The following is a 14,931-nucleotide window of genomic DNA, read 5'->3' as shown; positions in this document are numbered from 1 at the left end:
AAGCCTTTCTTTCAAATAAATATACCTATATACAGTTGTTGCTTTACAGAATCTGAACACATTTTTGTATAAAATCTGCAAAGACTAATTTCTTGCATTCATGAAAATAGAAAGCAAATTTTTGAGAGAGCCATAGAATGTTTGTTCACAGCATACTGGAATAAACTGAACAAGTAAACACATCTTAATAACATGATGTAGACGTGCTCCTGTTGTCCTTGAAAAGGGTCCAATGCATAATTTTATGGTAACTGTTGAATAGTTATGAACATAACAGTTTGACTATTTTTTCACTGTAGTGAAAGCAGTCTTTTTGTTTTAAAAATAATGAGCTCTCTTTTGACCCAAACAAGTAAAACAAGCAGTTCAGAGTTCTTATCTGATTGTTTTAATCCAGCTTATATACATCCTTCAAAAAGGATATGATCTCTAACAAAAATACTTATTTTGACATCATGGCTGTAACTTGCACAACTCTAATGACCTACCTCCCACCAAAGAATGAGTGAGAGGGTGTGCGTGCTTGACTGAATATCTGATCATTATATTCATCTTGGCACTGCATTTATCAATGCAACCAATATTTCATTTATGTCACATTATCCAATCCTTGGCGGAACTTATGCTGAAGCTAATTTAGAGAATGTAAACAATTACAGTACTGTTAACTCCACCTGGCCTAGCTGCATCTCTAATAAACCCATCTATGCTCCATGCTAAGAAAAAAAAAAATAAAGTGCAATATCCAACTTCTTGTTGTCAAACAGGTCCGCTGAATTTCGGAGGACAGTTTCAAACTTGATATTTGGAAGAACATCTCTGCCCAAAAATCTGAAGGGCATTTATATTTTGTAATAGCCAAATCAACATTAAAGGAAAGAAAAAAAATTTTAAAAAAACGTAGTTAGACCAGAACACTCAGGTTTCAGTAAATTTGTATGAATGCCTTGAACAAATCTACAATTAATCTACAGAAAAACCATAGATCTGATTTTTAGGATAGGATAAAAAGCGGCATTGTGATTTAGTGCCTCCAGGAAACATCACAAACCCATGATTTGTTGAGATGCATACTTTATGGGGGCCGCTGTTATCACATGTTGGATCATCCCATATGTTTTATGGGTGCCATTTTGTTTCTTAAAATTCAGTGTTCCAGTATAACTGCCAATTCTATAGATTATATATTTATTTGATACTTAAAACTTTAAGAGGTGTGTCACGTACAAGTCATATTTAAGAAAGAAGGCCACTATTGTGGCACTAAATTGAAGACAGTTATCCAGTTAATGGCAGCACCTTTTAGGGAAACTTCTGAAATTTAATTAAAAATAAGTTTCTTGCTGCAGAATAAGCAACTTGTCAAAGAAGGGAATGAAATAATTATGCTCAATGCATGGTACTCACTTTACAATGACCTCTGACAGTAATATTAGTGAGTAATACTGCAGAACTCTCCAAAACGTGCAGCACATAGAATATTTTTTTTTATTAGCATTGAGCTCAGGAGAACAACCTTTACTGAAGGTCTGATTCCATTAAAAAAAAAGTAGTCACTGTCTAATGACCAAAGGAAAATACTGCTAGCCCCCAAGGCACAAGTTAACATCAGGCATTATGGTAAAAACGATCAGAGGGACCCAATACTCAGTTTGTCTTGGTTTAGATATCTTCTTCCTTCCTTGTAACATTTTAGCTGAATTGCAGTTTCATACAAATAATTTATTGCCACAACTTTATCTGAAACATCTCTCAAATCTAAATGATGATATAACTAAAATATGCATGGAATGAAATTAAATACTACACTATTTTAAAAAAAAACTAAAATCAAAGTTTGTCAGATGTACAGAAATACACTTACAGAACATAACAGAGGCCCAAACACTGAATTAAGTTATCCATAATAGGTAATCTTCCAATACAATCAGTCGTTACGTGTGTAACCAACAGTCTTGGGGCACACAGCAGAGAAATGACGGCCTATGCTTTCCATTGCCTCATGATGTCCCCTGTCGCTTTTGCTGTTGGGCTCTTATGTATTCTAGTTGTTTCTTACATTGTTGATAGTACGTGGATAAACTTTTGTTTTCTTCCAAAAGCTTCTTATGCTCTTGAACCAACCGGGAGGTATTCTGTTGATCTTTTTCATCCTGGTCCAGTTCTGCTATTAGTTCTTGCCTTTTAAGTTCAAAGGCAAACAAAAAAATTTGGAAAAGTTAACGAATTTCACATTTTTTTTAACAGCGTCACTGATAGTATTGAGCTAAGAAATGGGTTTCTGACCCAAGCATGATACAGGACTCAAAGAAATTTGGTGGAGTGGTACCAGAGATAAGGAACTTCAATTAAGTCGAAAGACAGGTGAATCTGTGCTTGTCATTTTTGGAGCAGTGAAAGGCAAGATAGAGGGGTTCAAAGTCACAAAATTGAGATAAATAAACAGAAATTACTTCCAGTGGCAGATGACAAATTGCCACAAACTACAGAATTAATTGGCAAAAATACCAGAGATAACAAAGAAGCCCATTTAAAACAAAATCTCAGCCTATTATTTTGATCTGGAATTGCTTAGTAGGGTGGTGGTAGCAGGTTTGATAATAACTTACAAGGGAATTAGACCAATACTTAATAGAAAAAATAATACAGGGCTATGGACAGTTAGACTAGTTGAATCTCTCTACCAAACAGCCATAACAGGATTGAATGGTTTACTTCTGTGATGAACCAATGAATCAACATGAAGATCTTCTTTAAAAGTAATCTCTCTGTATTTTTAAACAATGACTAATTAAGCCAAACTGAGAATACTATACGGAAAGTGCAGTGCAGGAACAGGCCATATAGCCCAACTGGTCCATAGCTATGTTTAAAAATCTTAAAAGCCCTTCCACCTGATTTAATTTAACCCTATCAACACATCCTTCTATTATTTTCTGCCTCATATTTATATCCAGTTTTCCTCTAAATTAAATTTTGCTATTTGCCTCAACTACTCCTTGTGGTAATTAGTTCCACTTTCTTGCCACTCTGTGGGTCATAAAGATCATCTTTTGCAAGTAATGGCAAATAAAAAGTATTTTAGTTTTAAGGTCACAGCACTGAAAGATGTGCAGCTCAGCACATGCAGAGGTGTACTGCAGATGTTTAATATTGTTATTTCAAAATTTAATTTGAAATTATACTGCATGCTAACTATTGTAACAACATAGAAACAGGAAGCCATTCTGATCCTTCAGCCTACCGCATTCTTCAATTACGTTGCGCCTAACCTATACCTTAACTCCAGTGACCCACCTTTATTCTAACTTTCTTGATATTCTTACCTGAAAGGTTCTATCAACTGCAATCTGAAAACACTCAACATACATCAATTTTATCAGGGTTAGTATTTTTGATTTCCGCTACCCTTTGTGTGAAAATGCTTCTTCAACATTGCTAATGCTGCACTCATCCAGGTAAAAGGAGCATATTCTACAGAATATTAGACTGAAGAATAGCTAAAAATAAGGAAATCGCTAATGAATTGAGCAGCTTTTGTAAGCAATATGGGTTGCAAGTATCTTCCCAGCAACACTGATAAATCAGGAAATGGAAGGGAGGGGGAAGCTTAGGAAATTACAGTCATAATAGTGAGAGAATTGTTGGAGCTATAGCTTGATAAGTGCTGAGTTTTGATCAACTTCATCCCAGGGTGTTAGTGTTTAACGAGATAGTTGATATTTTGTTATGAAAATTTTAATGTAACAATTTAGATATCAGACATTGGCTAAATAGAGAGGGAAAGCATGTAACCCTTGATAGTTGAAAGCATACAATTAAAAAATAGGAGCAAATGTGGGCCATTTACCTATTGAGCCTGCTTTCCCAATCAATAAGATCTGCCTGATCTGATTACTGTGCATTTCTGTCTGCTCCTGATGACCTTTCATCATCTCGCTTATCAACAAATATATCTACTTCTGTCTTTTTAAAAAAAGTTCAAAGATCCTGTTTCCTTGCCCTTTTCAAAAGCTCATGATTCTATGGGGGGAGAAAAGTTCTCCTCGTCTGCTTCAAATGAGTGACCCCTCATTTTTTAAAGTGACACTTGCTCTAAATTTTTTCAGAAGGGAAAATATCTCCTGCAAATGCACCCTGACAAGACCCCTCTGTATCTTTGTTTCAATCAATTCACCTCTCATTCTTCTAAACTCGAGATATAAACCTAATCTGTCCAATCTGTCCTCACAGTTCAGAGTCAACCACATTTACTGTGGGTCTGGAATCACATGTAGGCCAGACCAGATAAAGATGGCAGTTTCCTTCCCTAAAGTACATTAGTGAACCAGATGGGGTTTTCTGACAATTGACAATAGATTCATGGTCATCATTACACTCTTATTTCCAGATATTTATTGAATTCAAATTCCACCATCTGCCATGGTGGGATTTGAACCCATTTCCCAGAACATTAGCTGGGTCTCTGAATTAACAGTCCATTGATAATACCAGTAGACCATTGTCTCTCCACATAAATATAAATAAATTACATAAATATTGCACACATTTGAGGACCCAGCCCCAAGTGTGTGCCATGGATTGGGGCTGGGTCCTCAAATGTGTGCAATATTTATGTAATTTATTTATATTTATGTGGAGAGACAATGGTCTACTGGTATTATCAATGGACTGTTAATTCAGAGACCCAGCTAATGTTCTGGGAAATGGGTTCAAATCACACCATGGCAGATGGTGGAATTTGAATTCAATAAATATCTGGAAATAAGAGTGTAATGATGACCATGAATCTATTGTCAATTGTCAGAAAACCCCATCTGGTTCACTAATGTACTTTAGGGAAGGAAACTGCCATCTTTATCTGGTCTGGCCTACATGTGATTCCAGACCCACAGTAAATGTGGTTGGCTCTGAACTGTGAGGACAGATTGGACAGATTAGGTTTATATCTCGAGTTTAGAAGAATGAGAGGTGAATTGATTGAAACAAAGATACAGAGGGGTCTGGTCAGGGTGCATTTGCAGGAGATATTTTCCCTTCTGAAAAAATTTAGAGCAAGTGTCACTTTAAAAAATGAGGGGTCACTCATTTGAAGCAGACGAGGAGAACTTTTCTCCCCCCATAGAATCATGAGCTTTTGAAAAGGGCAAGGAAACAGGATCTTTGAACTTTTTTTAAAAAGACAGAAGTAGATATATTTGTTGATAAGCGAGATGATGAAAGGTCATCAGGAGCAGACAGAAATGCACAGTAATCAGATCAGGCAGATCTTATTGATTGGGAAAGCAGGCTCAATAGGTAAATGGCCCACATTTGCTCCTATTTTTTAATTGTATGCTTTCAACTATCAAGGGTTACATGCTTTCCCTCTCTATTTAGCCAATGTCTGATATCTAAATTGTTACATTAAAATTGACAAATTTAATAATGATAAAACTACTTCAGTCCTTAACCATCTCTCTGGGTAATCTGGATACATATTAAGAAAGAATGAGAATCTTTTAAAAGTATTGCAGAAGTGCTTAATAGCCAATAAAGAATATCTGAAGACGAAATAATGCTATAAGGTTAACTCGTGCAGAAGCTGATTCAGAAACATCAAGATCCCACAAACAGCAATGAGATAACAGTTGGATGATCTCTTTACTGACATTGGCTGAGATAAATATTGTACGTTGGCCACTGGGACGAATTCCTCTGCTGTCAGAATAGTGTCACAGAATCTCTAAATGTCTACCTGAGACATCTGGGTTTCACGTCTCATGCAAAAGAAGACGTGTTCAATAGTGCTGCAAGTACTCTTCCACACTACAATAAAGTGCCAGTGTGGATTATGTGGTCAAGTCCCTGAAACGGGACACAAGTGCAAAGCACCAAGAGTGCAGCACCAAGGTTGACACGGTCTTTTCTTTGTCACAGGGGCAATGTGCATTGTGAAAGCTCTTTTAGCACAAGTGCCACAAAGGTTACAGGGAGGCAGTGGTGACCATTAAATTGCTACTTTTGTTCTAACAGCAGTTATATGGAAAGGAGTTCCTGATGAATAGCCTTGATTTGAAGGGTAATCTTGGATGATGCAAGCTGCAGTCAGAGATTTCCAAAAAAATTGAAGGGATGGGTCTTCAGCCTGGTTTCAAGGGTGTCATTTAAGCAAACCTGCAGATGGACACAGACGGTGCCCAGTTTTGGGTGCTGTTATAGCTGCTCCTCTTTGAATATTGCATCATACTCCTTACTTTAACATTTAGATATGTTGCAGAACCCTCGAGGGATAAGAGACCAAGCCATGAATCAATGATCCTGCATCAACCTTGCTCTTGGGCCAGTATTGTAACTGGCCCACCATAAGCCTCTCCATGAAGCTAGGAACAGACCGTAGATGGAGAAAAAATAATTCAAAAAGGCACCGTTGAATTTGTAACAAATAATTCTCCTATTCTCACTTCACCATAGTATTAGAGAACATTTCTGTTAATACATCTTTCAAGAATAAAACTTTCAAACTGAATATCATTTTCACCTAATCAAATCTCTGTTACAACAAAACAAAGACAAATAACTCTGACTTACTTTCTCTGTAGTAGCAATGCTATTTCAGTTTGAACTTTCAGGTATTCCTGAGCCATTTTGCAATGCTGCTCAAATACAGACATGGATTCTTTGGAGTTTGGACATGGAGCTAATGGCTGAAGAGAAATGCAAACAGATTGTAAAATTAAATGTCCTTAAACATGATGTTTTAATCTGTTCTAAGAATAGTACGAAAAGGAGGATCTAAAAACTGCAATTGGAAAAATAAGTTGGCAGATTCATCTGACCTGTCAGAAAACTTGTCTGGACATGACAAGAATACAGATTAGGTACGGTAAGAATATATAAAAATACAAGATTCGAGCCAGACTAGGTCAAGAAGATCAAGGTTAACCCTTCACCTCAACGTCACCTTGTTGTAATACCTCACGTTCTGCAAATTCCTGGAGTACCTAAAAATCTGTTGACCTCTGGTGTTGAATATCCTAATTGTGTGCCCGTAGTTGTCTCGGGTAGAACATTCTAAATCTACGTACTGAACTATAATTTCCTACGGTCCATTTACAAGGAGGTTCATGTCCTTCTGACCGTAAAGTTTCACAATCCACTGAGTGAAGAAAATATTCCTCACCTTAGCGTTACATAGCCAACATGTTATTCTGAAACTGTTCAAAATTCCTGCCCAGAGTAAACATTTTCAGGCCCCTTAAGGATCATTTTTGTTTCAACTAGATAACCACTCATTCCACCTCTGGAACAAGCATATTCTTCTTTGGAAAGGAAACCAAAACTACACACTCCCTTTATTTTTTGCTTGTACTGTGCAGCTTGCTTTCTTAAATATGAGCATCCATTATCTTTTAATGCAGCCAAACACAGTAGTAGTTCAAAGTTATCAACTTATGCAAGCATTGCATGGGACCATCGGAGTTGCCATACAGCTTAGAGGGATTTCTAGTTTAGATGTGGCTTCACCAATGCCCTACATAGTTACAGAAAGACATCTTTAGTCTTATCTCCTAATCTCATTGGAACAACTGACATACTATTTGCCATTGTCCTTTATTATAACTGAGTCACGTACACGGAGATTCATGTCCTTCTGAATGCAAACATTTCCCAGTTTCTCAACATTGTAAAAATATTTTTTGTTATCCCAATCAAGCAGATAATTTAGTATTTTGTCAAATATATTGCATCTTCGATGTTCATGCCTACCTGTCCATTTTCCATCCCCTTCAACTCTTACTCCCTACCTAACTTTGTACTGGCAGTAAACGTGAAAAACATTACACTGAGTAAATGGCTGAGTCCCATGTATCAATCCCAGTGGTATATACATGTTAGAATGGACAGAAAAAGGGCCAAAAGTGCCAAATTCTCACTTATGTAAATACACAGCCATGGATGTGGTGGGTAAGCCACCTCATACCATATAAATCAGCATGAGGAACATTTTTTGGATTTCAGAATCTTGTTCATACGTAATGCATTAACAAAACTGAACCCATACCTATCAGCCTTAGAAATGGTTGATACAATCACAGTTTTGCATCCATAGCTGCATATTTTGACTTAAAATGTTTATTCTGCCTCCCTTTTGAGTGCTGTATGACTTGGTGTATATTCTTAAACACTTTCTGCTTGCTTTGCTAAGAGAATGACTAATAAAAACAAAAATGAGATGCATTTACATAGCGTCTTTTACAAGTAGTGTGGAACTCAGTGCACAGCCAATAAAAACTTAATGAAATGCCAAAAAAAATACTACTTTCTTCAAGGAACCAGAATTCAAAATGGGCACAGCTACGACAGAAATGTAAATTGTCACATTCATAACTACATAAAAGACATACAATTATCTCAGTTTTTTTTCACTGTGTGAATTTTTAGAAATTAATCCTGAAAAACAACAGGACACAAGTACAAACCCACTGTAGCATACTTAATGAGATCAAGCAAAGTTTTGGGCAATTCTTACAAAAGTTCTTACCTGCAACTGGTGATCCAGGGTAAGATATGCCATTGGAATAGAGTTATCAGAGCCATTTGTATCTGTAAAATAAATAGCAAAGTACTAACTTAAATTATTAGAGGCTGTGATAGTATATTTTCTCAGGTTTATTTATGGGAACTGAGCTCAAATCTTGTCCAAGTCCAGCTGACAGCTGCTTGCTTAGTCTGGTAAGGGTAATCACAAATTAAATAAGTTCAAAAGATCAGCTGTTTGTTCAAGTGGTTTTTTTTCCTATCTATAGCTCCATGCAAACTATCCAACCAAGGCAACATTTTTCATTACATTCTCTCCTCATTATCTAGGTTTTGCATTGGGACTATTTTTAAGTCTCAAGTAGGTGGTGCACAGATGTTACGTGTCACGGTCACAAAACTGTTCCAACCAGACAGAGCATGGATCTTGGCCACCACTTGTCCACTGGGATATGATCAGCAGCAGCAAATCCAGGTCTGAGGATGGAGAGTGGTGTGAAAGAAAAACACATTAACCTTCACTATATTTTATATTAGCAAACAAAACAGAACTGCGCCTGCTGGAATCCATGGCAGGCGATCAGGAGACCGGAAGAACGCAGCAAGCCAGGCAGCATCTGGAGGAAAGGAGAAGTCAACGTTTCAGGTATTACCCTTCTTCAAGGCTGGATGTGGGGATAGGACGCACTGCAGATGAAGAGGTTGGGGGAGGTGTAGTGGAATGGTGGTGATAAGTGGACACCCGTTGTAGGTACAACCTGGTTAGTCAATTGGAGGGATGAATCCGGTTGGTAGCTGGAAGGGATGTTCAGTAGGTGCAAAGAAAGGGAGCCAGGGGATGGGTGGGAAGGTTATTTGAAACTAGAGAGGTCAATGTTGAATCCTCTGAGCTGTAGTGTACCCAGGCGAAAGATAAGGAGTTGTTCTTCAAATCTGTGTTCTGAATTGTTGCAACACTGGAGGCGGCTGAGGACAGATGTGTCAGACCAGGTGAAGGAGGGTGGGGGCTCCTCCTACCCATCTTCAGGACTGGATGTGGGATTAATGTCTAAAATGTTGACTGCTCCTTTCCTCCAGATATTGCCTGTTGTACGAATATTAGCAACTAGTCTTAAAGCAACCTCCTTTTGGAGCAGTTCACGATAGCATAGAAAGTGAAGAAAAAAATTCTTGAAGTTGAACAAAATTGTTGTTTATATATGATGCAAAATGGTGTTTCATTAATTGCTATACTGCGTACATCTCCCTGCAAGTCATTTTATAGAGTGATACAGCATAGTCCTTCACAAAAACCAAAAGAACTGTGGATGCTGCAAATCAGAAACAAAAAGCTGTTGGAAAAGCTCAGCAGGTCTGGCAACATCTGTGAAGAAAAAAAATTAGTGGTGCCTCCTACATCTGAGCCAGGAGGCCTAGGTTCAAATCCTGCCTGGCGCAGTCTTGTGTAAAAGAATCTCTGATCAGGGTGATTTAAAAAAAAATACAAGTCTACATTAGTTTATTTCAGTAGTCTTTAAGGCTGCATTGGCCATGTTGCAACCAATAACTGACTCCAACAACTTGCATTTTCATGTAGGGCTTTTGGATTTGAAAAAAAACCAAGGGTGTATGCTAAAGCATTTTAATACTAATTTTGACGTGTCAGAGAAAATTAAATGAATTACAATTTTTGGTCAAAGTAGACTTTAATGAACTAGAAAATTTGGAAATGCAGAGGCATGAATATGGAATTTTGGATTCAGGAGCTCTATATCTTAAGGCAGGGCTTCCAATGCTGGAGCCTTGGGATGGCTCAGAATGCATGACAGGTTAGAATTATTGGAGTGCAAAGATAAAAGGAGGTTGCAGTTAGAGGCAGGAGCTAGAGGTCACAGAAATATGGAAGGTTGAGGCCAGGCAAGGACTAGAAAATAAGAATAACAGTCTTGACATTGAGAGATCAGGTTGGATAGTGGTCACATAAGCAATGAGTTTTTGATGAGCTCATTTTTATGCAAGGTACAAGTGAAGGTGGTAAATAGGATGAATACCAGTTGTGACAGAGACTTGGTAATGCGTCACGTATTAAAAAAAAAGGCAACATCAACATTGATTTACAAAGGGGAAATAATGTTTAACAAAGCTGTTACATTATTTAAAGGATGTAACCAGTCGAATGAAAAAGGGAGTTAGCACATAGTGTATTTGCATTTTCAAAAAGCATTTGCTTAAGTGCCACACGAAAGAATATTACTCAAAATTGGGATATTGGGAACTAAAATTAAACCGTGAATATGGATTTACCATTAGTAAATAGATAGAAAACAAACAGTAGGTGTAAATTCGTAATTTTTGGATTGATTGTAACTATCAGTACACCAGAAGGATAAATATTTGCACCTCTGACATTTACAATCAATGTTAATGACATAGAAGAAGGAACCGAGTACAACGTTACTTAACTTTGCTGCTGGTACAAAGTTTGAAGGGAAAGTAATCATTGAGGATACAAAGACTGCAAAGGAACGAGGATAGTTTGGGTAAATGAGCCAGAACATGGGATACAATATGGTTAAGTATGAATCTATTCATTTTGGTTGGGAAAATAAAAGTAAATGTTTATTTTGAGTCCTGATATGAAATTAACGTATTCAAAACAACCTGGACATTTTTGTAGGTGAAATCACAGAAAGGTAACATGCAGACACACCTTGTAATTAGGATGCAAATGTTAAGTTAGGTTTTATGACACAGTTCAGAGTACAGGAATAAGAAAAACTTACTATAAAATTATACACGGCAATGAGGCTATACTGAATACATATTGTGCAGTTTTGGTCTCGTTATCCAAGCAAGGACATAGTTGTCCTAAAGAGGTGCAACAAAGGTTCACTATTTCTTCCTGGGATTGGGCGATTGTTCATTGGTGCGAGATTAGTCCTAGGACACCATTAAACATAGGAGCAGGAATAGGCCTTTAGTCGAGTTTACTCCGTCATACAACAGGATCATGGCTGATTCGACATGCCTCATATCCACTTACCTACTTTTTAAACCTGTAACCCTTGACTTCCCTACTGATCATGTATGTATCTATGTGTCTGTATATGTATCTGTATCTGTTTGCCAGAGCCTTAAATACACACAACCTGTCTATGGCAGGGAGTTTCAAAGACTCTCAAACCTTAGAAGAAATTCCTCCACATTTGTCTCAAAGGCACCTTTTTATTCTCAGGCTGTGCCCTCTGATCCTAGACTCTCCCAAGAGAGAGCATCCTCCCAGCACTGATCTCATCAAGCCCCTTGAGAATCCTACATGTTTCACTGAGATCACCGCTCATTCTTCCAAACTCTGGTGAGAATTTTTGGAAATTTCCTTTCCAGACAGTTGAGGATGCTCAGAAGTTGTCAGCAGTCAACAGACTTTTGGATATTCAGGAATCTAAGAATGTGGATGTACTTCAGGAAGGTGGAATTGAAGTAGGAGATCAGTGTGGACTCAAAGAAGAATGGAGTGAACTCAAAGGACAAACAGCTTACTGCTCCTCCTATTTCAGTTCTTATGAAGGCCCTGGAACAGGAGAAGTTAGAAGTAACATAGTCATGGAAAAGGACTTCAGTGGCAAATGAACTGTGATCAGCAATGGATACCAGTGATGGAAGGAGTCAGTGGCAAGTAGACAAAGTTGTGAACAGTCTGGCTCAACTGTAGACAGTGATCAGCAAGAGGAAGTGTGTGGGTAGGAACTGGAGTTTCTGGCAGGGAATAAAGGGAATGACTCTGGATTTCCCAGTATTTAGCTATAGGAGAATTACTGCTTATCCATTACTTAAATGTCAGTGAAGCAGTATAACAGATCAGAGGCAGTGAAGTATCAAGACATGTAGTGGTGAGGTACATTTTTGCGCTAGATAGAGAAACTTGACACGTTTGTACATAGTCACAGATTCACAAAGCATGAAAACAAGATCTAAAAACCCAAAGCTTTTTGGGCGATGGACCCGAACAGATCTGTAGACATGCTGACTTAGAGCCAAGAAAGTTTTTGTCAAATGGCCCCGAAGAAACCTGAATGGACTATAGGTTAAGTGTAGGACCAAATGTAAATAAGGGGCAGAGATAATGAAAGAGAAGAATCCACATACTGTTACTATTTTGATGACAAACTTATCCCTCAAAAGACAAGAGTACATGAGTTCAAAAGTTAAATGAATATTTAGCTTTTGGCTGTGAGATGACTAGTAACCGATCTTAGAGGGTAAGGTAAACATACCCTAAAACTGAAAACATGCTTCATCCATAAAACGATTGTTTGTGAGGTTTTCAGATAAAGGATTCCTGACGTGTACCACAAAACTAATTGGTATAATCACACCTTAATTATTCACTCGTGGGCATTTCTGGCTGGGCTGGCATTTATTGCTTGTCCCTACTGGCCTTGAGAAAAGTAGCGGTGAGCTGCTTTCTTGAACCACTGTAATCCACACACTGTATGTCTCCCCATTAGGAAATGGATTCCAGGATTCTGATCCAGCAACAGCAAAGAAACAGCAATTTATTTCCAACACGGTGTAGTCAGCGGTTTGGAGGTGAACTTGCGTATGGTGGCATTCCTATGTATCTGCTGCCCTTATCCTTCTAAATAGAATTGATCATGAGTTCATAAAAGTGCTTTAGAAGGATCTTCAGCAAATTTGTGCAATACATTTTGTGATCATATACATTGCTGCTATTGAGCATTGAACATTCAGTGACTGAATGTTAAGGAGTGCGACATCTGTCAATTGGACTGCTTTGTCAATGATGGTGTCAAGCTTTGAGTGTTCTTGAAGCTGCACACATCCAGGCAAGTGGGACGTTGACTGTCACACTTCTGATGCGTGCCCTGTAGATCATGGACAGGCTTAGGAAAGTCAGCAGGTGATTTACTCACTGTAGGATTCCTAGGTTCTGACCTGTTATTGTAGCCAGTGTAAATAATATGATGAGCACAGTTGAGTTTCTGGTGAATGGCAACACCCAGGGTATTGATATTGGGTTTTTTGTGTTATAGTGACACCAATGAACGTCAAAGGATGGTGGTTAGAGGGTGATGGCTTATTGCCTGGTACTCATGAATGAATGTTACTTGCCGCTTGTCAGTTCAAGCATGAATACTGCCCAAGTCATGTTGCATATTGACATGGGCTACTTAAGCATTTGAGGAGTTGTGAATGATATTGAACACTGCAATAATTGGTGACCATTCCCACTTCTGACTATATGTTGGAAGAATGGTCAATCACGAAGCAGCTTGAAGATGTCTGGACTTAGAACACTACCCTGAGAAACTCCTGCAGAGATATCCTGGAGCTGAGATGACGGACCTTGAATAATCATAACTCGCAATCACAGAGTATACAGATATACAGGTCGGAAATAGATCCTTTGATCTGACTTGTCCTCGCCGACCAGATAATCTAAATAAATCTAGTCCGATTTATTAGCATTTGGCTCATATCCCTCTAAATCCTTCTTATTCATATACCCATCGAGATGCCTTTTAAATGGCTTAAATAGTAACAGCCTTGACCACTTCCTCTGGCAGCTCATTCCATACATGCACCACACTCCGTATGAAAAACACGTCCCTTAAGACTCTAAAACTTTCCCCTCTCTACTTAAACTTATGCCCTCTAGCTTTACACTTCCCCGTTCCAGGGAAAATACCTTGTCTACTTACCCTGTCCATGCTCCTCATCATTTTATAAACCTCTATCAAGTCACCACTCAGCCTCCGACACGCCAGGGTAAATTAGCCCCAGTCTATTCAGTTTCTCCCTCTAGCTCAAACCCTCAACCTGGACAACATCCTTGTAAATCTTTTCCGAACCCTTTCTAATTTCACAACATCCTTCCTGTAGCAGGATGATCAGACTTGCATGCAGTATTCCAATAGCAGCTTTAAACAACGTCCAATACAGCTGCAGCATCACCTCCCAGCCCCCGTACTCAATGCACTGACTAATAAAGGCGAGCATACCACTATCCTGTCTGCCTGTGACTCCATTTTCAAGGAGCTATGAACCTGCACTCAAAGCTCTTTGTTCAGCAACACTCTCTAGTACCTTGCCATTATGTGTCAGTCCTGCCCTGATTTGTTTTTCCAAAATGTAGCACCTCATATTTATCTAAATTAAACTCCAACTGCCATTTCTCCTCCCACTGGCCCACCTGATCAAGATCTCATTGTGTCTGTGGGAAACTTACTTGCCGTCCACCACGCTTCCAATTTTGGTGTCATCTGCAAACTTACTAACCATATCTCCGATGTTCTCATCCAAATCGTTTACATAAAAGCAAAAAGCAGTGTACACAGCACCAGTCCTTGTGGCTCTCTCGTGGTCACAGGCCTCCAGTCTGAAAAGCAACCCTCCACCACTGCCTTCAGT

General features: G+C 38.5%; 1 protein-coding gene across 3 annotated transcripts in view; it reads right to left on the bottom strand.

Moving 5' to 3' along the window:
- Positions 1 to 372: 372 nt before the first annotated feature.
- Positions 373 to 14,931, bottom strand: part of map3k7 (mitogen-activated protein kinase kinase kinase 7) — a 122,123-nt gene continuing 107,564 nt past the window's right edge. For all 3 annotated transcript variants that reach the window (XM_048530791.2, XM_048530792.2, XM_048530793.2), the window contains 3 exons: positions 8,525 to 8,586; positions 6,571 to 6,686; positions 373 to 2,181 (listed from right to left, as the gene is read on the bottom strand). In XM_048530791.2, coding sequence (XP_048386748.1) covers positions 2,001 to 2,181; positions 6,571 to 6,686; positions 8,525 to 8,586 — 359 coding nt within the window. In that variant the 3' untranslated portion in view covers positions 373 to 2,000. The remainder of the gene's footprint in view (positions 2,182 to 6,570; positions 6,687 to 8,524; positions 8,587 to 14,931) is intronic.

Source organism: Stegostoma tigrinum, chromosome 4 (genome assembly GCF_030684315.1).
Source record: "Stegostoma tigrinum isolate sSteTig4 chromosome 4, sSteTig4.hap1, whole genome shotgun sequence".
NCBI lineage: Eukaryota > Metazoa > Chordata > Chondrichthyes > Orectolobiformes > Stegostomatidae > Stegostoma > Stegostoma tigrinum.
The sequence above is the reverse complement of the archived record's forward strand: the minus strand, read 5'-3'. Positions and strand labels throughout refer to the sequence as shown.